The 22,990-nt window shown below is 38.0% G+C and overlaps 1 protein-coding gene across 1 annotated transcript in view; it reads right to left on the bottom strand.

Annotated features, from left to right (window-relative positions):
* Positions 1-11,189: 11,189 nt before the first annotated feature.
* The window catches only part of ADAMTS3 (ADAM metallopeptidase with thrombospondin type 1 motif 3), a 282,138-nt gene continuing 270,337 nt past the window's right edge, over positions 11,190-22,990 (bottom strand). Inside the window, exons 19-22 of the mRNA XM_059924055.1 lie at positions 21,849-21,981; positions 17,787-17,994; positions 15,961-16,078; positions 11,190-12,109 (exon numbers count right to left, since the gene is read on the bottom strand). Coding sequence (XP_059780038.1) covers positions 11,550-12,109; positions 15,961-16,078; positions 17,787-17,994; positions 21,849-21,981 — 1,019 coding nt within the window. The 3' untranslated portion in view covers positions 11,190-11,549. The remainder of the gene's footprint in view (positions 12,110-15,960; positions 16,079-17,786; positions 17,995-21,848; positions 21,982-22,990) is intronic.

Here is a 22,990-nt window from a genome sequence, read left to right as displayed (position 1 = left end):
GTGCTCCCCTATCTAAAGGCAAACTTCCCACTTGTGCACTGGTTGTCAGCCTTCTCATTTATTCAAGGGCTTTCCTCCCATGATTATGCATCATAAATTCCCTGCCTTATTCTTTACTGGATCATGTCTTGAGAATCAAAAATACTCTAGTATCTACAATCCTAAAAACAAACACAAAAACTTTCTCCTGAGCTCTCACCTCTTTCCAAATCCTTCTGCTTCACTTTACAGAAAAATTCTCAAGAGGTTTTTTAAAGTCAATGTCTCTATTTCCTTTAGTCAATCTCCATGGAGACCACTTCAATCAATCTCTTATCCCTCCCACTCCACCAAAAGTGCTCTGGTCAAGGTCACCATTGACCACCATGTTGCTATCCAATGGCTATGATCAGGCCTTATTTTACCAGACCTCTCAACAGTATCTTTGCCAACTGATCATTCATTCCTTCCTTCTGAAAACTTTCTTCACTTAGCTTTTGGATTATTACTCCCAAGGAGTTCATCTCCTACCTTACTTACAACATGTTCTCATTGTCCTTTCTGGGACCTTTCTCCTGTTACAGATCAGAAACTCAGATATTTCTGCTGAGACTAAAATTTCAGATGCCAAATGAAAGAAAATTTATTTGGTAGTTAACAGAGTGATATGGTAGACTCTGGAGATGATGTGATTAGAAGATGAAGATTATTTCAAGTTTATGTGAAAGTAACAGTAACGGACAAATGCTCAAGCCAGGAAAAAAAAAGGCATTCTAAATTGTTTTTGTGGGGACTGTTATTAAAATGGAGAAAGAAATAGTTGAAAGCTGACAGAAAAATCCATAATATTTGGAAATTGAAAGGCAGTGGGAGGAAAAAGAGAAAACAATTTGAAATATTTAAATTGTTATTTTGATAAACTAATCTGAGTATCTTTGCATGATTGGAATATTTTTAGAAAATGCTTTATTATGTTAAATACATAAAACAATGATCAGGGCAAATAATTTGTAAGAGAAAATCTCTTGGTCAAACAGGATCAAAGTAACAAATGCGCCTTGGCCTATTGTGGTTTGTGGAAGAAACGGATTGAAATATTTTTTGTGGAAGACACTGTTAATAAATTGGATTAAAAAGGAAAGATACATACTTTCATAGAAGCCCACATTGCCTTTTTAGGAAAACAGGTGCATTTGGTATTGCTACTACCACTGTCATTTTGTAAGCAGCTTTTGGCAGGAAAGAGTTCTCTGCAGGAGGCACCCTTTTGCCTTGTCACTAACCTTAACCCAGGACCCCCATGCTCTACTCATCTCCAGCCCTAGCACACCTGTCAAATCTTTTGATCACACAATACCTTGCCTAATCTGTTGGTTCTTTCTGTAGATCAAAGAAATAGAAGTGAAGAATAAGTAATTAACAGATGCCTAGATCTTTTCTCTAGCTTCCCCTTCTGTAATCTCCTGAACAGTGTGAACAAGATAGCATCTACAGAAAAATCACAAGAAGTCAACAAGCCTGCCCACAGTGAGGGATGGCCATGACTCTGACCCCCTATCTCAATGATTAACTGAGATTACTTACCTGTGTCTCTTTAAAAGCTTTCATGGCCGAGCCGAATCCTCAGAGGTCGTTTCTTGGGGACACTGCGTCCACCATCTCCCCAGACTGCCGGCATTCTGATTAAAAGCAGCTTTCCTTTCTACAAACATCTCTCTCTCTCTCACACTGATTTTCAGTTGGTGAGCACCTGAACCTGATTCAGTAAAAATTTTAAGCCTACAGTGAGTCCTGCAGGCGGTAAATGTACTCACTTTGTTATCTTGGTTATCTCCGACACTTTACAGAGCTTTAGGACAAGATGATAAAGAGCCTTAGCTGTTCTTTTATGTTTTCTGCAGGGAATTAATTAGGAGCTGTCTTGCACCAGTTCTCAATTTGAGGTGAATTGTGAAAGAGGTCATTCTGACAGAAAGTACTGTGCCATTGGCAAAAAAGAGAAAAATTTTGAAGGGCATTGTAAAAGTGGTAGTGTAGGCTTTCCATACAGAGTGAAAGTCAGGTTTGAGTTTTGAAGTACCATCTAATGTGACTACTGAGGGATTTTCTAAAATCACTACTCATTTATTTTACTGCACTTACAAAGCATGTTAAGCCTGACATCTATTGACGTCTCTGTTTCCAAGTTAGAGAATGCAGAAACAGGGCTGCCTTTTAACTGTTCCCTGTTGTTACCCAAGACAGCAGGTTTCCCAACACTATCCCTCCTTCATGTATCTATTATCTATTAGATTTCTGGTTCAGTCCTTAGTTCACTGTCCCTTTGCTTTCCTTCAAGCTTTGGTCCATGCAATGCCAGGCCACATATAGTAGCTCAGTTTAAATTGCGTATACACTGGCACATGTGTTTTAGATTCATGCTGACCCTTCTCAAGGCAGCCAAATCATATACTCCCCCTCAACACCCAGTTCAATATCAAGTCTTTCCTGGGAAACCCAAAGACAAACGATCCTTCCATTTTATGCATTCTTACAGCATGTATTGTATCAGATATATTAGAATCTAATCATATGCTCTCCTAAATTGTTTCCTAACCGTTCTATGAGTTTTTCTTCTTTTCCTTAGAGAAATTGTAAGCTTGTTGATTTAATGCTTATGGCATATACAGTTTGTGCAGCCCTATTCCTCCATCCCATGACCAGTATATAGCATGGAATCAAGATGCGCTGAATTGAATTATGCCTAACAGCTAATTTCAGAACTGAATCTGCAAAAATCAGAGAAATGCAAACTTCTCTGTGCATATCCTCTCTGGGGTGTTTTCAATGTAATAATATCCATTGTTGTGAAAGATGGAGAATGAGAATTAGGTTTCCTATGGAATGAAATTTTTAATTTTTCTAAGGTTAGGTTTAAATAAATGTCATAAAACCACAGGAGTTTATCAGGAGTCTGATTTCACATAAGGAAAACATTTGATGCATATGAAGAGCCTGGAAATTATGTGCTCAAGGTGGTCAAGTCAAAGTTGCTCAGGCTGGCAGGTCTAAGACAAGGCTGTAAGTAGCACTCAGTGTGAGGCATAAACAAGTAAAATGGGGCAATTAACGAGAGAGTTTGCCTGGGGCTTTCTGATCAAGGTCAGCGATTTAGAAACTACACCCCAAGAAAGATTATAGATGAGGAGTGAGATAATTGGGCTGCCTCTTGATCAGACCCAATGCTCAAAATGAAGAGTAATATATGTAAGCTGCTACTTGCTGGACTACTATTCATCCTCCAGAACTTTTTTTGTCCTTGAGAATCTAATAAACTACACGAACAGTAATGTCTTAAAGTTTTATGTCCTTCTGTCCTTATGACTTATGTCTACAGCATTTCCCCATTCATTTCAAGGGAGTAAAAACCTGAGTTTAAACTCTAAATAATTTTGTGATTAGTTTGCTGTTGTTTAATGCTCATGCTTGGGAAGCTGATGTAACATGTGACAAGAAACAAGGATGTGTAATACATTTTTTAAAAATTGAAAATATGTTAAGTGTTTAAAGTATTTGAAGGAACAAATCTGATTATTTCCCTTGTATCTCATATAACATTGAAATTTTAATACAAAACATGCAAAAAGCAATAAGTACATAACATTGCTGAGGACAGGAAGTGGTAATTAGCATATAAGGTATTTTTGCAAATATATAGAAGATGGGAAGTAGATAGAATCACATTGATGGATGAACCACAAAAGAATACAGAACATACATAGAGGAAGACTGAAGAGAAGTGAGAAATGTTTTTCCTGAAGAAGCAAGGTTTACAGGTCCTGCCAACCCACCCATCATATTTCGTATCCTCTCCTACCTCGAAATCCAGAAGCATTTGCCTATAAGCTAAACTCTAATTGCATTATGCTTTAGTTTTAAATGTGTTGAAATAAGATAATTTAAGATTAATGCCTTATAAATTCAAACATAAAATCTGATTTTTACAAGAAACATAAAATTGATGGAATTCCATAGCATGTGAAATGATAACATGGACCACAGAAGGTAGACACACCTGTGCCCACTCTGCCCTGGATTTGCTACTCCCTAGAAAGTCACGCATACATCTTCTGAAACCATGGTTCAAAATGAATTGTTCTAGGTGTCAGCAGATGGCGCTTGCTTCCCCTTTTCTCCAAACATGAATACGAGCAAAGCCTATGACCAGCATCAAGGAGGAGCATATACCAAATCTTCCCCTGCTAATACTGTGGTAGGTTTCCTTTGCTTATGGTATTTACTCAAGTATGGCATTTCTGGGTCCTGCCCAATGGCCATGCTGCATGATGCGCTCCACCACTACAGGGGGTAACTACAGAAAGATGACGACAAAGCCATCTCTTTGCCCCTACTGTGCAGTTCTATGTCTTATTTTTTTCCTCCCCTCCAAAAAGAAGAGAAAATCAAGGTTAATTATAAGTTTAAGAAAAATACCGTATACAGTAACATCTGATTACTATACAAGTAAGTTCTTAGAACAGCTGGGAGAAATAATGGGAAGGGAATGACAATATGTGCTCTGTTTTGTGCTCATTAGCTGAGCTGTTGGGTATTTGTAGATGATTTAGTCCTTTCATTCCCTGGTTTATTGCATTATCTGCTTTATGCCTGGAGCCATGCAAGTATTATTGTGAATTTATTCCATTGTATATTTGATGACTCACCTATGCATAAACACCAATGTGACATGCAATATTAATAGACATGAAAAGCAAAATTACCATTTATCCCATTTCACACTGTAAAGTTAACAGGTGCTATAACTTAGTGTTGCAAGTGATTTTTTTCATTCTCAGAAACTTCATGAATTTGTTATTGAATATTTAATGAACTTAAATACATAACTTACCATCTGTGCCTCAGGTTTTTCATCTTTGAAATGACAAAGTGAGTGGTTTTCCTTCTATTTTTTCAACTGAAATAACACATTGAAGATAAAACAAATCAAAAATAGTGGAATTTCCTCATTCAAATGGATACAAGACTTTCAGCCTCCTCTGCACCCACCCCCTTTCCCTCCACACTTCCCAAGTGTGTCTATCAGGCCTCCCAGCTCTGGAAGCATTTCTGAAACTACCAGACTAGATCTTCTCTAAGGTTCTTTTTGGCTCTAACATTCAGATGGAACAAAAACAGGAAGCCCAAAGTCGCAGCTCACAAGGGATTGCTGCTGTTTAACACGGAAGAGAGAAAAAAATATTGTCCATAACATTTGCACTTGATTAATACTGATTAATAAAGAAAAGACAGGTTCCAACGTGAGGTTAAAACCATTAAGAGGAAACCAAGAACTTCACCTTGCAGTTCAAAGTGTGGTCCCCAGAGCTGCACCAGCAGGAAATACAGGATCTCAGGCCCTGCCCCAAACATACTGAATCAGAATCTGAATTTTAACAAGAGGTACAGATGACCCATTTTATCTTAGTGTTTGAGGAGGACTCTGCTGAAGCAATGACTTTCAACTCTGGCTGCCCATTAGAATCGTCAGGAAAGTTTTAAAGAAACACTGATACTTGATCACCATCCCCATTCTCTTTTAATTGGCCTGTAGTGGGACATTGTTAGTTTTATAGCTTCCAGGTGATTTAAATATGCAGCTAGGGGTGAAAAACATCATTCTAAGTAAATAGTAGAACCCTACTCAAGAAACTAGGAAAATCTCCCAGGCATAACCAAACAGAAGACATGTTTCAATCCAGCCCCCAGGGGAAGAGCCACGCATTGCGATTAATGACTGAGACACTCCGCTGAAAAGGGTACATGTCACTTATCAGTGATCTGACAACCCTCAAAGGTATGTGTGCTGGCATTCCGAAGCAAGTATCTGAAGATGACAAACCTCACCTGACAAATGGATGGCTGAGTCTTGTGGAGACAGAGATATAAAAACATTAACTATGGAAAATGAAGATATAGATGGCTTATTAAGACAGTTTCAAAGGATTTTAATTTTTAGATCATAGATTATGAAAACAAATGTACTCACTGTTAGCCATAGATAAGTGCATAGATAAGTGCATAGTAAGTGCATAGTAAGTGAATAAATAGCACAGAGAATCCAGGGTGAAAAAGCAAATACTTCTAGACATTCTAAAATTGCAGCCTTAGACATTTAAGATAGTTTTCAGATATTATTGATCTTTACAGCTATGATCAGCTATTTAGGTTAGAGATTTTGACTAAATCAAGGACATGGTCCTTTCCTTGACTAAAATCAAATTCACAAGGACAGTAGAGGACCAAGGAGCTCATTTTATGGGGGCTAAAAAAACCGGAGTTAGTTTTATGGGAACAATAAAATTGTGATAATAGAAAGATCTGGGTTGGGATTTTGTGGGTTAGGAGTATAAAAAGTTGGGGAAGGACTCAAAGATATGAAAGAGTACCCAAGTTACTTTGCACTTATCATTCCTTCCTCCTGGAATGTTCTTTCCCAGAATTCTCTCACGTCCTTCAAGTCTTTCCTCTACTGTCACCTTCTAATGAGCTCTACAACCACCATCTTATTTCACTCCACAATATGCTCTTTTTTATCACCTTTTAACATATTATATAGCAAACCAATGTATTATGATTATTGTTTATTTTCTGTTTCCTCTGCTACAAAGTAAGCTCCCGTTAAAGGGCAGGGATTTTTACCAGTTTGCACACGACTGTATTCTAAGAACCTAGAGCAATGTCTGGCACACAATCAGAGCTCAATAGAAATTTGTTGCACCTGTAACCTTTGGGAAAGCTCTTTCTGTCACGTGCTTGGGCCAGAAGACAGGCTGCAGTGAATTCCACAGTGAATGCTGGTGAGCGATGGGAAGAGAAGAGGCAGTGAAGCTAAGCTACGCTCTTGAGAAGTTTGGTGGTGAAAAGAGAAAAGAGCAGACACTGGCTAATAAGGCAGAAACAGAGTCAAGCAGAAGTTTGAGCCTTCCTTGTATGATGAGGAAAACCTGAGCCTGCTTGTAGGCTTAGGGAGTCTGGAGAAGTAGGAGAACTGGATAAGATTCCAATTTAGAAGGGTGAATATGGAGGGAAGAAAACTACAGAACTGACTATGTAGTTAAAGAAACTGTTTGTCCAGACCATCCACATCACTCAAAAGCATTTCCAACAACCACGAAAATCCAAAGCAAAGGCGAAGTGAATCAGAGTGGCTATTTCTTCTGACAACTTGAGTTTCACGTTGAGAACATTATAAATATTAAAGCATTCAGCTAGAGGCTATGTTGCCGTCTCCAAGCAGCAGGCAACATCTGAGATGCGAAAATAAGAGTTGAGAAATCCAACAGAGTACGTCTCATCATGTAGATAGACCTTCTGGAAATTAGGCTAGAAAAATGTGACTCATGTCAGCAGCCAATATAGGCAAATGAAGATGTCCCACGCATATAGCTGGACGCATTCCTGTGTAGTCTAGAGGGTTGCAACGGGCTTATTTGCAAGTGTAATATACTTCACTAATAAGCCTTCAGATTTTCTCTCTCAAAATGCACACTTCTACTCACTTGTTTAGGTTGAGCACATAGACCCTTGCTTATCCAGAGTTAATGGCCTTCCTTTACACTGGAGCCCCTAATTTCTACAAGATAGAAGCATGATGACCAGGGAAGAAGGCAGTTGCAATACTAATTCCAATTCTAATCCCAGTTCTACTAAACTCGGAAGTGAGATCATGGAAAATTCACCTTTGGGCCTTAATGTTATCCTTGCAAAATGAAGAGTACTGGACTAGATCTAAAGGTCCTTTCCAGATCAACGTTAGCTAGTTCCCGATCCTGACAAATATGATAACAGAGAAAGGAAAAGGCTGAGAACAGAAGGGACACTATAGTCATAACACTAGGAAATCTGTGTTCTGCAGTAGAACCTTACAGACTGGAGCGTGTATTTAGGAAGTTTGTACAATGGCCAAAGCAGAGCGCTAGGTACTAATGAAGAATGCAAAAGAAATAGAAAATTTTGTTTGTTAATTGTAATTAAAGGTCATATGGAAAGGTCATATGGTCCTTATTAGTTATCTATTTTATATATAGTAGTGTGTATATGTCAATCCCCATCTTCTGATTTATCCCTCCCCTAGCCTTTTACTTTTTAATTTTCTTTATTTAGTATTTTTAAAAACAAGTAATGTCCTTTCTGGCTTATCTATGTTTTCATCATTTTTAATTGATTTTTTTCTCTTACATCTTATATTTAAGTGGGTTCATGGTAGGTACAGAGGAATGACTTGATATTTCTGCAAAGTGTATTAATGTAAGTACATGAGAAACGTTTTATTTGCTAATAATTTGGGGGCATTACTGAACCATTGACCATCTTTGCAGAAATACATAATTATCCTTTAGTCTCACTGTTTATTGTTTGCAAAGGTAGAGTGGGTATATTCTGCTAAAATTCTTCAAAATCAATGACTGGAGATCATTTGTAGTGAGTCTGTCCTTCCTATTAATTTTTAAAGCTAAATTGTTTGTCTTTAGATCCTGAAACTATGTTCTTTACCGCCATTAATGAGATATAGTGATCATGAGTCAAACTAGCTGTAGACCCTAAAGGAAAGCTGTGGTTTTGTTACATAATGAAGGTGATGAGGAGGAGGCTTGGGAAATTACAAGGACAAAGATGATACTTAATATTTTAGTGAATAACTATGTGTGAAGCCCTGCCCTAACAGCTTTACTTATCTCATTTCTCACAGCAGTCACACAATGATGTTTGACAGTTCTGCCTCCTATTTTACAGATGAGGAAACTGAAATCCAGTGAGATAACCCACGATCATTCTGGTATGAGGTGGTAGGTGGAGTTCAAACCTGAATCAGTCTGTCTTTGCAGTTTAGACTGGGAACTGTGGCAAGACAGTGTCTCCCTGTTACAGAAAGAAACACCCTCTTCTGGGATGTCCTGTTCTTCCCACACTCCTGAGTCGTGGGGTGATGTGCTCGCACCAATCCTCAGGGTTCAAACCTGAGGGTTGCTTTTCTAAAAACCACTCTGGGATGACACATTTTAAAAACAGAAGTGCCCCTTTTCCTTCTCATACCCCTAGCATTATTGCCACTTTCTGTCTCTTCAAGTTCTGTGGGATGGACTTAGGCAAAAAGCCACTCCCATAACCTCTTATTTTCTTTTTTAAAAATGTTATTTAAAAAATATTATGATACAACCTGATGTGAGAAGAGGAGACACAGTCACTTAGTTTGAGCCTCTTTAGAGAAAGTCCAAGTAGCAAATGAACTTGATACTATTTCACTTTGTAGGAGGAAATAACATGTTTCCATTACTCAGTGATGAATCTAATGATAAAATCTCCATTGAGCCAGGTCTATATTTTGTTAACATTTTTATTGCTACGTGCTCCCAATACAACAAACAGCATCAGTAGTGTACACTTTGATAAAAAGGAATTTTTAGCTTAGTAGAAAAGGAAGCTCAAAGATCAGGAGTATAATGAATATATACATCTTTATGGGAGGTGTATGTGTGTGACCAGCTTTCTCTGTGTTCCCCTGTGGACCAGATGCATGCACACGCAAGCAAACTAGAGGAGAATTTCATGCTGGGGAAATTTTTAGGGGAAAAAAATGACTTCTATTTGAGGTTCAGGGATTGTTTTACAATCTGGAATTCACCTAATTCATTTGACTTTCAAAAGTCTTGCACCAAGTAGCAGCGATTCTTTAGAGGTATAGAGTCAATAGGTGAAGCTGTTATTTTTACCATGGTTAAAATGCAAACATTCTTGCACATTCTGTGCTTTGAGAAGTTAACATATCTATATTTTAGTTTGCAGAATGTATTTTTGGACAGTTCAGGAACTGACCTCAAAATCATTATGCTGTCAACACTTCTCTTTCTTTTTTCTTTTAAGTGTAATTCATGAAGTATTTATCTCCTTCACATACTTCTTTTTTGGTGTTTCTAATTCCCTATTTCATTAAACAGCTAGCTATCTGAGCCCATACTACTTTATGTTTCATTGAAGGGGGAAAAGTTACCAACTTTGCATCAACTACTCTAAAAATGCAAAATTTGCATAACATCAATTTTGTTCAATTTTAGCTCTTTGATTTGGCTGCTGTAGTTTGCTTAAATTTCTCCTCTATGTACAGAACAAAGCATGCATCTCTAATTATGTCTCTCTAGTTTACCAAAATATGTCATTGATATTAGCGTAAATATTTAGTACATAAAAATACTATCAAGAAAAAAAATCAACTTTTAATAAATATCTTCAGTTCTGAATTCTATATACAAGTACTTTACATCTACTCCCTGGAGAGAGCATTTCTGGCTTCACTGTGAGTAAGGTGATCACTGACATAAATTACTAGCACATTATTGCAGTCAGATGCATTGTGGTTGTGAACATTTGGATATGAACCATGCGGAAAATAAATATTGCAACCATTGACAAATGCTTTCTTGAAGCTGCTTCCAGAGCCCTAAAGCCCTGCTATACTTGATTGTTATTTCTAGTTCAACGATGCTTTTCTCAGCTACTGACATACAAACAAATGATCTCAGTACATTTTTCCTTTGTTAGTAATTAATTACAGTACATTGAGTATACTTGTTTGTATATGTCAACAATGGGACAATTAAAAACAACACAGGAAAGCAGGACAATTCAATGGTGTCTATTGAGGCCCTGGTAAAAGGGTTTCCATTTTGTGCTGCACAGGCTCATTTACTGGTCTCTGTTCCCTGTGACTACAAGTATACTAAGACACCAAACTTATTCTTTTTTATTTAAAGGATGGAAGGTAATAGGTAAGCTGAAATCTCTATATCTGCAGCTTATCTGTTTTTTTCTCTTTTTCTGTAATTTAGGCGTCACATTGTTGATCAAACAAAGCCACACAACAAAACCCCTTGTATTGTCAGTAACGGTGTTTCTAACTTCTTTGTAATATTCTGCTTTGAAAATCAACTCATAGAACGTCAAATAAGGCAATACTCAATGACAGGCACCTAGAATATCCAGAAATGTAATATAGTAAACAATCATTTGAGAACACATCTCTTAAAATAATACTGATTTCTGCAATATACAGTATTTACACAACAGCTGCAAATTTGCTCATACAATATTTCTAATATAGATAAATAGGAATACAAGTCTAAGAATTCTTTGCTCCATTTTCAAAACCTTTTGTTAAAATGTAAACCATTGGCACCTCTTTTTTATTTTTACTGTAACTTTTTTAAAACAACAACCAGAAAATCAGCTGGTATGCACAATTGATTCCAGTCCCTTTTCTGCTTTAGAAAATGACCAACACACTTAGCAACTTACTTTCCTTCGGTTAATAATCTTTGGTGCTTTCTTCCAATGAATTCTGGTAAATGAGTCAATGCAGAACAAAAGGAGGATGAAAGCAACTAGAAAGTGAACCAGCACTTTTTTGTTCTTCCACGTACAGATAAAATGAGTTGATGATTTATGGAGATTTCCACTTTAAACAAGCTGTATGCACCACGGGGAGAGGGAGCTTGTCCAGATTTTCCATTGATGTCTAGCCTTTTGGCTTCACTTTCTCATCTTTCCAATGTGGATGACCTTAGCGGACGTCTCTTGTCAATAATCTTTTCATCTTTCTTTGAGGTTCTTGCCTGAGAAGAAGCACCTGTGGAATCACTGGCTGCAAGGAAGGGGGCAGCAGCCATTTGTGGAGATGAACTGAGGTGGCCACTCTTGGTGGGTGGGGAGGCCAGTCTCAGAGTCTTATTTTCTGCTGGCTGAGCTCTCCTCTGGGGTAGGTTAGCACCACTGGATTTACTGTTTGGCCTGAAAGCAGCATGTGCATTTGGACCTCCTACAGAAGAGATCTTGCTCAAAGATTTCTTCTTCTCAGCAGGAGTCTCTGAATAGTAAGGAACCAAAGATGTAGGCATCATTAGCGATTCGGGGAGGTCACTGGAGTTAAAGATAGCATCATCGTGAGTTTCAGCAGCTTCTGGAAGGTACGGCGGTGGCAGGGTGCTGCTGCGCTTGCTACATGACTCACAACATAACTTGTTATAACCTGGTATGGAGCAGTATCGCGCCAGCACCTCCATTTGACAGAATATGGATTTATCTCCCAAACATGGCTCATCTGCAAAGATTAAAAGACAACAAAATGAGACATACATCCAAACATGAAAGGAGGGCAACATGGATGGAGCTAGAGGGCATTAAGCTAAGTGAAATAAGTCAGACAGAGAAAGATAAATATTGTATGATCTCACTTATATGTGGAATCTAAAAAACAAAACAAACAAAACAAAAAACAGAATCATAGATTCTGAACAGAGAACAAATGGGCGATTGCTGAGGGAGGGGCAAAACAGGTGAAGGGGATTAAGAGGTACAAACCTCCAGTTGTGAAATAAATAAGCCATAGGGATGTGACATACAGCATAAGGAATATGGCCAGTCACGTGGTAATAACTTTCTATGGGGACAGACTTATCGTGGTGATCATTTCATAATGTATGCAAATACATTATGCATAGTGTATGCAAAATCACTAGGTAGTACATCTGAAACTAACATAATACTGTATTTCAACTACATTTCATTTTAACTATAAAAATAAATATAACTAAAAATGAATAAAAGGAGGGAAGAAATTTAAATCGTGTATGAATATAAAAAATTTTAAGTAAAATCTAACATTTATGGGAGTTGTCCACATGAGGCTTTGCATTAAAAATATGAATATTAGGATGAATTTACTAAAATAAGTATTCTCTATGTGCAAAGCACTTGAATTGACCAGTACTTTCACATCTCCATCAAGAGTCTTCAGATCAAGGGTAATTTTTTCTTCCTAGTAGAAATACATATCTGATTTTAGAATGAGAAAATAGAATTAGTTTTACCATATTTTTAAGATATAGAGGGCACTGTTTTTTTAAATTTTATGATGGTTCTGTCTTTATAATAGAGTGGCCTCTCTATTAAATTTAAATTTAAAATCAAAATAAATACTAAAGACCTGTTGGAACATATTAAATCTTAAAACTATATGACCAAAAGAAAAATCAAGATACTATTTTGATTTGGAGACCACTCTCCAGAGTGAAGGCAACAGTTTCATGTTTACCATTGAATGTTCTCAGGTTATTTGTTATTTGAAAGCACAAATCTGGGTAAAGGGTACCAACTTTCTTTTGAATAATTCGTGGTTCTTTAATTTCATTGAACTGATAGTACTTTAAAGAGTACTAAAGTAACGCTCACAAAACACTTGGTAGGTGTGTGTGTACAGACTATTTCTATTATTTTTTAATTTTATTGATCATAGGTTATAAGAATTAGATTTCAAAAAATCCAAACATTGAGCTCATGAAAATGTTAGTTTGTACTTCTTTTCAGCCATTCCAGAGCATATCCTATGCAGAGCCTATGCACACAGTCTAACACAGAATACTAATCCCATATCCAATTAATAAATGCAAAGAATTGTAAATTGTGGCATTTATGTAATATAATCACTTAAAATTACAATGTAATATTGGGTGATTCTACATTGCTAGGTAAGAAACCCGCTATATAACTTGCCAAAGAAATTAAATCCCTTTTCTAAAGTTCGAGGGGAAAAAAAGAGGGTCAGTTGTCAGGGCCAAAACAGGCTAAACTTACCACCTTTGTTAGTGTTATAATTCCATGCCCACTTCCCAAGTTGTGGAATGACTTGTATTTCCCTGACATTTACACATCTATGATACAGTATGATGTGTTTGAATATTTCATATTAGCTAAGATAATCATCTAATTAGGTTGTAAATGCCTGAGAATCACATTAATGGGTTTCACCTCAAGTATCAATCCCTTTTCCTATCTGAATTATTTTTTCTATGCCTATAGCTTTCTATGCCTATAACATTTTCTTTTGGCTTAAGGAAAAGTATCAAGCAAATTCTTGCTGACAGTTGGGCATATTTGCAGAAATATATACCTCTACCAGTTATTAAGATCAATAAAGCTTACTCAAAAAGTGTTTAACCTCCTGACAGTAATGTCTATGTAAGAGTAAAATACTATGGTGACGGGAAATGTTATAGCTTCTAAGTAGGTAAATTCGTTCTTTTGGCTTTGACTTGTGTTTTGAAGTTTCAAATATACTTTCCAGAGAAAAAATGATTAAATATGTAAGTCCTTTGTCTCCCCCTCATGGTCATACTTGTTCATGCCACCCCACATTTCAAAGGAAAATGTACAAAGAAATATTTTATAAGGTTTCTTTGGAAGAGTAGACAGGCAGTGGGAGGACAGGAAGAGAGAGAGGGAGAGAGAGACAGGCACAGAGAACCAGAGGGGAAGGGACACGGGGGCTGGGAAAGAGAGAAGGCAGGGAAGGCAAGAGACACGGGGAGATGGAGAGACAGACGCAGAGTGGCAGAGACAGGGAGGTGGGCAGGGAGGGTGAGGAAGGACAGAGAAAAGTGGAGGAGAAAGGGAGACACTGACAGACACATGTGCCAGAAAAGGGGGAAGGAGGAGTGTTAGAAAAAGAGGGAAACAGAGAAGAAGGAGAGAGTCAGGAAGAGATGAGAAGAGGAAAGGGAGAGAGCAGGAGAAAGAGAGAAAAGAGGTAGAGGTAGGGAGACTAGGAGGGAGAGAGAGAGAGAGAGAGAGAATGAGAAGAAAGAGTGAGGTGGAAAAAGCACGAGTGATATACACAGAAAGTGAGCAACATACAGACAGCAAGTGACAGCAAGTCAGAGACAGAGTGCGAAACCCACAGAGGAAAAGAGAGGAGAGAAAAGTGGAGATACAAAATGAGACACAAAGGACACAGACAGATGCAGAGAGAGACAGAAAAGGAGGAAGAAGGAGACAGTGATAGAAACTGAAACCATCCAATATATGCTATTTGTTTTACAATAGCAAATTGAAATTATACAGATGTCCCCTGACTTATGACGGTTCTACTTACGATTTTTGGACTTTATGATGGTGTGAAAGCCATATGCATTCAGTAGAAACCGTACTTTGAATCTGGGTCTTTTCTGAGCTAGTGATACATGGAATGATACTCTTTTGTGATGCTGGGCAGGGCAGCAGCTGCAGCTCCCGGTGAGCCAGGCGATCACGAGGGCAAATGACGGACACACTTATCACCATTCTGTACCCAGACAACCATTCTGTCTTTTACCTTCAGTATAGTATTCAATAAGTTATATGAGGTATTCAACACTTTATTACCAAATAGGCTTTGTGTTAGGTGATTTTGCCCAACTGTAGGCAAACGTAAGTGTTTGGAGCATGTTTAACGCTAGGCTATGGTGTTCAGTAGGTTAGGTGTTTTAAATGCATTTTCGACTGACAGTATTTTCAACTTAGGATGAGTTTATCAGGATGTAACTCCATTGTAAATTGAGGAAGATCTGTACTTTAAAGAAAAGAGACTGCTTTTGCAATATGGCAAGAGTAAGTTAGGCAAACTTTAGCATATGCACAAGGTATCTATTCTGAAAGCACGCTGTTCAAGCCTATGGAAATGGATGGGCAGGTATTGGAAGTGGCTTTGTGAAAGACATTTATCATCCACATGCCTAAATTGAATGATTTTAGTAAAGTATTGCCAAACCTTCTGCATTATTATGCCTTTGACAATGATGTGAAGTTATAAAGAAAATCAAAGAGAGAAAACAAGTAGCTCCTTCTAGAAACACAAACTGACAGAAGCTACATATACACGACACGGTCCTCACCCCAGCATTACTGCCTACTGGGAACCACAGAGGCCGCAGCGGTTATGATAACGAACTGGAGGGGACATTGTCGCAGACATCCACCTTAAAGAACTCTATTAAGCTAATATTTCAAGGGTGTTTTCCTTTAGTCATTTTTCAGTAAGCAAATGGAAATTCCAGAGCTTGCCCAGAAAGGAAGTTCTGCTTTTTGAGTCTCAAAAACCATGATCAGAACAGTGAAATCAATCAGTGTCACACCTACCATTACAGGGAGGCAGCTGACAGGCTCGGACAGACTCAGGCTTTTCACCGTCGCAGTGGTCACCCGCCCTGCAGAGGACCTGCCTCACCTCTGTCCCTTCGCCGCAGGTTACTGAACACTACAGAAACAAAGGCTGTGATTATAGACGTTTATTCCACCAGGACTGTCTTTCTTCCTTTCCCCATGTGCACACTCAGACACACACATGCACACACGAGCACACACGCATACACAGCTCTGGAGTTCTTTCTCTACGGCCCAGTGTTACAGTGACTTGGGAGACAAGAGAATCCTAGCTTTATACCCTAGGAGCATTGTTCTTTCTCTGAAAGCTTCACAGAATTGCTGTAGGACTAAATGAAGGCAAAGGAGACAATGTATATAAAACAGTTATGCTTGGCATGTAGTAAGCATTTGATGCCAAACAAATCATTGTTATAATGTAACACCTTCTGTAGTTCCTAAAAGCAGTAGTGGAGCCCGTTTTCAGAGAGCCGATCACGGATCGAGCTTCCCATTCTCTCACCTTCCTTACAAATGGTGAATTTACTGCCATGCTATGTTGGTTAATTAAACCTCTTTGGAACTACTATTACTCTATTCCCACAAATTCATTTCTTTAAGGAATGGGCTAACTGCTCTGAAACTAAGCCCAGAAGCAGCCGTGCTATTGCTCTAGGTAGGAGCTGTAGAGGAGGGATGCTTGTTCCAGGACTCTGAGGAGAATGAGACATGAGTTATCCTTAAGGTCCTGGGCAGGTCACTTTCATTTGCCTGTTCCTTCCCTCCTGGGCCTGCTCTCCACTTCCTCCTTTGTCCTCTGTCTACTTTTTGCTGCCCTTTCCTCCAATCCACTCTACTATCACCCTGTGATTCTTCATTTGGAGTGTTTAGATATATCAAAGATCTGCGGTTAATACGGGCAATGAGACACTGATTCAGCCAGTCACCAAGCAGACGTCATTTGGACAGGCACCGACTGGGCGCTGGGGAAGCAAAGCACCTGTTTTTTTGAGAAATGCATGGACTAATGGTGAGCACAGGCTCAAAGACAGGAGTTCCGATACACTGCTGTGATCAGCAAGCCACTGACAGGCCTCTTTGCCTTTGGAGTGCAGGGGAAGGACTGCCGGCAAGGGCACCCCTGCAAAGTGGTATTTTGGACCATGGAGCTGAGCCTTGGTGGATGAGGGGGAGATGGTCACATAGGAGGAGGGGGAAGGGCAAGCCAGCCAAAAGGGAGGAGGCTCAGACCAGCGTGGTCTTCGAAACAGTCAACAGTTTACTCAGACTGGGACAAAGAGTTAGAATGAAGGAAGACGAACTAAGAAGAGTTATCATGGGATTTACTGTGGTTATCATTTTGCAATGTATACAAATATCCAATCATTAAGTTGTACACCTGACTCTAAGGTAACGTTACATCAACTATACTTCAACAAAAAGAAAAAAAAGAAGCATTCGTGTGGTGTCAAATGGGGCAGGGCCCTGCATTCAAGGTCAGGGATTTGGAATGCATCCAGGAGGAAAGGAGCAGTCCTGAAAAACTACGGGACAGAAGGTCAGTCACCTTTCAGAGGCCTCTGTGTCACAAGACATCCAAACGTGGTTTGCCCCCATCAACTCATCTTTCATGCAAACACTGTTTTAACCTGTGAGTTTTTCCTAATACCGACAGATGCGTAATGCTTCCAAAATACGTGACAGTTTCTCACTTCACACAAAGCCTACCTGATACGGAAGCCAAATTAAAATACAACTCACGTGCTTACCCCTCCCCCCCCCCCCCGCCCCCCAGCCAATGCACACAGAATTCGCACACCCACCTCGTTCCAGGGCCCCGTTTTCCACTGGGCCGGGCAGGGCACTCTGTTACAAGGCCGGCGGCTCTCCGGACGGCCACCCACGCAGTACTTGCTGTGCACCGAGCGGTTGGTGCCATTGTGGGACGGCTGGAGGCAGCGCACGGCGCGGAGCTGATAGCCGGAACTGCCGCAGGTTTTGGTGCAGTGCTCCCATTCTTCTGCCGCCCAGCTGAGGATGGGGGTTAACACTGAACTTGGCGACCCGGTTGCGTGGTGTGCCCCTCCCTGCACCGCAAGCCTAGCTCTTTCTGTCCTCTGAATGACGTGCCTGCCCCCCCCCCCCCACAACCCCGCCGCGGGGCAGGTTCAGAAAGAGGGGCGCATCAAACAAAAAGTCTTAAAACTTTCTAACAGTCCTAGGCGGGGCACATCTATTTGTTATGCCCTAGTATCCTGCCTCCCAGTGACTCTGAAACAAGCTTCTCTTTTCCAAAAGGATCATCCACAGAGGGTTTCTGAAACTCATCTTAAAGTTGTCGCCTTAGATTCAGGCAAGATGGTAGTTTCCCAAAATAGCACCAACTCATAAAGAAGATGTGGCACATATATCCAATGGAATATTACTCAGCCGTAAAAAACGAAATAATGCCATTTACAGCAGCACGAATGGACCTAGAGATTATCATACTAAGTGAAGGAAGTCAGAGAAAGACAAGTATCATGATATCACTTATATGTGGAATCTAAAACTATGCTAAAAATGAACTTATTTACAAAACAGAAATAGAGTCACAGACATAGAAAACAAACTTATGGTTACCAAAGGGGAAAGGGGGTGGAGGAGTGATAAATTAAGAGTTTGGGATTAGCAGATACAAACTGCTATATATAAAAGAGATAATCAGCAAGAACCCACTATATAGCACAGGGACCTCTACTCAATATTTTGTAATAACCTATAAGGGAAAAGAATCTGAAAAAGAACATATACATATATATATACATATGTATAACTGAATCATTTTGCTGTCTACCTGAAACTAACACAACATTGTAAATCAACTATGCTTCAATAAAAATAAAATAAAATAGAAACCAACTCATTATAATAAATAATTATGAAATTATAAAAACCAACTCATTAAAATAAATAAAACCAACTCATTCTCAGCCATATTGCCTCACGGTGTTAAATACCTGAAAGGAAATTTAAAAAGGCTCCATCTGATGCCTGCTATGACAAGGTGATTTGGTTGCTGCTGCTTTTTCATTACCTCATGAGTTTACTCATGTTTGAATATTCTAAATGAGATTACAGTTCCATCTCTATGATTGTTGCTGTGAAGGCTACCTGACATATCCATCTTGTTTGGAAAATTCAGTTCTTCATATAGGCCCTTATTGGACCTGATGAAAAGGTAAAGGTTGTATGCATCTGGGCCTGAGCAGAAACTGCTTCCATGAATGTACCTGATAGAAGTATTTCCAAGGAATTTATTTTCAAAAAGATTTCCTATGGGACATTCCCAAATTCTATGTCCAAATTCAATGTCAGTGCCCCAGCCCTCTCCAAATTAGCTATGGATACAATATGACAGACAGTTCGTCATTGCATATGTCCCAAAGGGTTGTCACCATTGATTCCAACTAGGTAATCAAACTGTTAGTATGTAATGGAGTCATACTATTTATCCTTTCCAAATTTACTTTCCCTGTGCAATTTTTTTTCTTTTCGTATGTATGGAGCACCAAAATATAAACAGGTTAAAACCTTGGCAGTCTTTGCTATTCAGAGTTTAAGACTGCCATAGGTTTTCAACTGGCAGTAGAATGAATTGTGGCAACTAAGAAATTTTACTCAATTTTGAAGGCTTCCACTGTGACTCTCATTTAAAGACAGGTGTTAACATGAGAAGTATATACTTCATAGTCATAGATACTTTTTGTTACCTTTATTCTCTCCTGAAATTCCCAGAATGACAATAAAAAAATACATAAAATGGCATACACTCATAAAGTGTTCAGCATGATGGTTTGATTTACATATATTGTGAGGTGACTACCACAACAGGTTTAGTTACATCCATCATCTCATATAGATGCAAAGAAAGAAAAGAAAAAAGAATTCTCCTTGTGAAGAGAACTCTCAGGATCTCCTGTCTCCATAACATTCCTATGTATCATACAGCAGTTTATTAATGCTGCAGTCTATACACATGTGAACAGCCAATGTTCACCAGACATAGAAAGTCTCTAACACAAATGCTGAACGAAGGGCAAAAAGAAATAGAAGAAGTAATGCACAAAAAAGCAAATCATCTTTAAGAGCCTAAAAAAGGTAAACGAATATATTACATCTTTGAAATAAGAATCAAATGTCTGGAAAACAGAACATTTGATAAACAAAACAGCACTTGGATGTTAAAACTCTCTTGGATGTTAATGACATAGTAGCAAAAATGGAAAAATTCAGCAGGAAGAACAGTAAATACCAGGAGAGAAAAGAAAAGAAAAGAATTAGATCTGTCTAGAAACCCTAACTACAAATTTCCTGGAAAGAATACTGAAAATCATAGGGGAAGCTTTTCAAAGAAAAAATACAAGAAAATTTCCCAGAGGTAAAAGATATTAGTTTTGTGTTTTAAAAATTCTACAAGTATACAGCACAAGAGATGAGAAAAAATGAGCACGAAGGCAGTTTATCACTATGAAATTTCAAGACACTAGGAACAAAATGATCCTACAAACTTTGAAAGACAGAAAAAAAAGAGAGGTCACATAGAAATAATTGAGAATAAGAGTAGCAAATGACTTTTCAAGAGCATCACTGGAGTCTAGAAAATAATGGAGCAAGTTTATAAATTCTGAGAAAAATATATTATAGGTTGGAATGGTATACATATGTGTGTGTCCAGATGATCAAGAGTAAGAGCAGAAGAAAGACTTCTTATATACCCTTATACTTTAACCTCTTATATACTTTTCTTAGGTGTATAGAAGCTTAATTCTTATATAAAATTTTTCCTTTGTATATAGTTTTTTTCATGAAACGACTGAAAGATATGACCTACCAGAATGAATGAATACTCTAAAAGATAAGAAAAAGAATGCAGAAAACAGGAGATCCAATACAAGAGACATGCAGTAGGAATCCCTCGGAGGATGGTAAAAAGAAGCCCCAGGACGGAAGCTGTGTAGGAGCTCAGGCAGGAGCTAGAACACAGAGAACTCTCTGGGACATGTCTCTAAGAAGACACAAGGACAGGATACTTGAGTGTGTAGCATTTAGAGGAGAAGAGTTTGGGGATGACTTAGTGAAAAGTAGTAGAAAATGAGACATAAAAATCAAGACATTCACTAACTCTAGGAGAAACAAAGTTTAATAAGAAAAGAAACATAAGTAGAGCATGCTAAGTGATGCATAATCTTCCCGTCCCTCTCAACTGTCAAGAGAGACACATGTTGTGAGAATAATATGAACTCTGAATATCAATATCAGTATTGATACACACACACACACACACACACACACACACACACACACACACAAATGAATCTATATATAAAACAGAAAGAGACTCACAGACATAGAAAACAAACTCAAACTTATGGTTATCAAAGGGGAAAGGGAGGGGAGGATGGATAAATTAAGAGTATGGGATTAACAGATACAAACTACTATACATAAAATAGAAAAGCAACAAAGATTTACTGTATAGCACAGGGAACTATTGATATATTCAATATCTTGTAATAACCTATAACGTAAGATAATCTGAAAAAAAATACATAACTGAATCACTTTGCTGTACACCTGAAACTAACACAATATTGTAAGTCAACTAAACTTCAATAAAAAAAAGAGAAGAATAAATAAAAGCAGTTATTTTTGAGAAGCAGAGATATGGGGAAAAAACCCACAGGACTACAGCTTTATATAATTCCTGTGAAATGATCTGACCATTGTAACCAGGTATATGTATTAGCTTTGACTAAAAATTAAGTTAAAACTAAAAAGAGCTAAAGACATTTAAATCCTTTTTATTTTGTCCTCAGTATATGATAGTTAAAATAAACACTTACAGTGGATGTGTACACTCTTGAATATTGCACATTCTTCTAATAGGTTTTGGCTTTTTGTTGGCCTCACAGAAGCTACGGTGAACCATTTTATTATCACTTTTCCTACGGCATCCATATTTAGTGTACTGGAAACCTGGGAAGGGAAATATATTTCTTTGGATTTAATCACTTATTCATTCCATCATACATTTGATCATTCATTCATCCATTCATCAAATATTTATTGAGTCATAAGTCAGGCACTGTTCTAGGTGCTGAAGTTTCAGAAGCAAATTAAATAGTTCAATAAAAATTAAATAAACAAAAATCCTTTATCTTTAATAAATATTACAAAGTATTAAATAGCAACTGCACGCTTGTTAATAAACTAGACCCTGATAAATAGTCTCCTGTGAGAGTCAGATATGAAAACTATGGCGACAATACCCAGTGACATAGGCTTCTACAGGAAAGACATATAGAAAATTGTAGGTCTCTTTGAACGGCTGAAGTACCATATGTGAAGGGGGTGGGAGATGGGAAAGGATCTGTTCTTAAAAGCCTTGAATGCCAGACAAATGTTTGGACTTTATCCAGGGAGTTATTGAAGGTCTCCACAAGCACTGACTTAGACGTTTAAAAAAATATATGTGTATATATTTTTTAATTTTGAAAAATTTCAAATCTACAAAAAAGGTGTAAGGAAAGCACAATGAACATGTTACATGCCTTGCATCTAGATTAACCTTGTGTTACCGTGTCACCATATTTGATATATATTTATATATATATTAATTATAATATATAATACACATACTATATATACATTTATATATAAAATGTTGCTGAACCATTTGAGAGTAAGTTGCTGACATCCTGATTCTTCACTTCTAAATACCTCAGCTCATAACAAGCACATTCTCTTACATAACCACAATATAATCTTAAAATCAGAATATTTAACACAAATATAATACTATTATCTAGTATAAAGACGATATTCAAAATTTATCATTTGTCCCTAGAATGTTCTTTATAGCAATGTTTTTCCAATCAATGATCATGCACTGCATTTAGTTTCCACAGAATTAGTTTGGAATAGTTTCTGAGCCTCTTTTTGTCTTTTAGTATTTTTGAAATGTATAAGCCAGCTGTTTTGTAAA

Source organism: Balaenoptera ricei, chromosome 5 (assembly GCF_028023285.1).
Source record: "Balaenoptera ricei isolate mBalRic1 chromosome 5, mBalRic1.hap2, whole genome shotgun sequence".
Taxonomy (NCBI): Eukaryota; Metazoa; Chordata; class Mammalia; order Artiodactyla; family Balaenopteridae; genus Balaenoptera; species Balaenoptera ricei.
The sequence above is the reverse complement of the archived record's forward strand: the minus strand, read 5'-3'. Positions and strand labels throughout refer to the sequence as shown.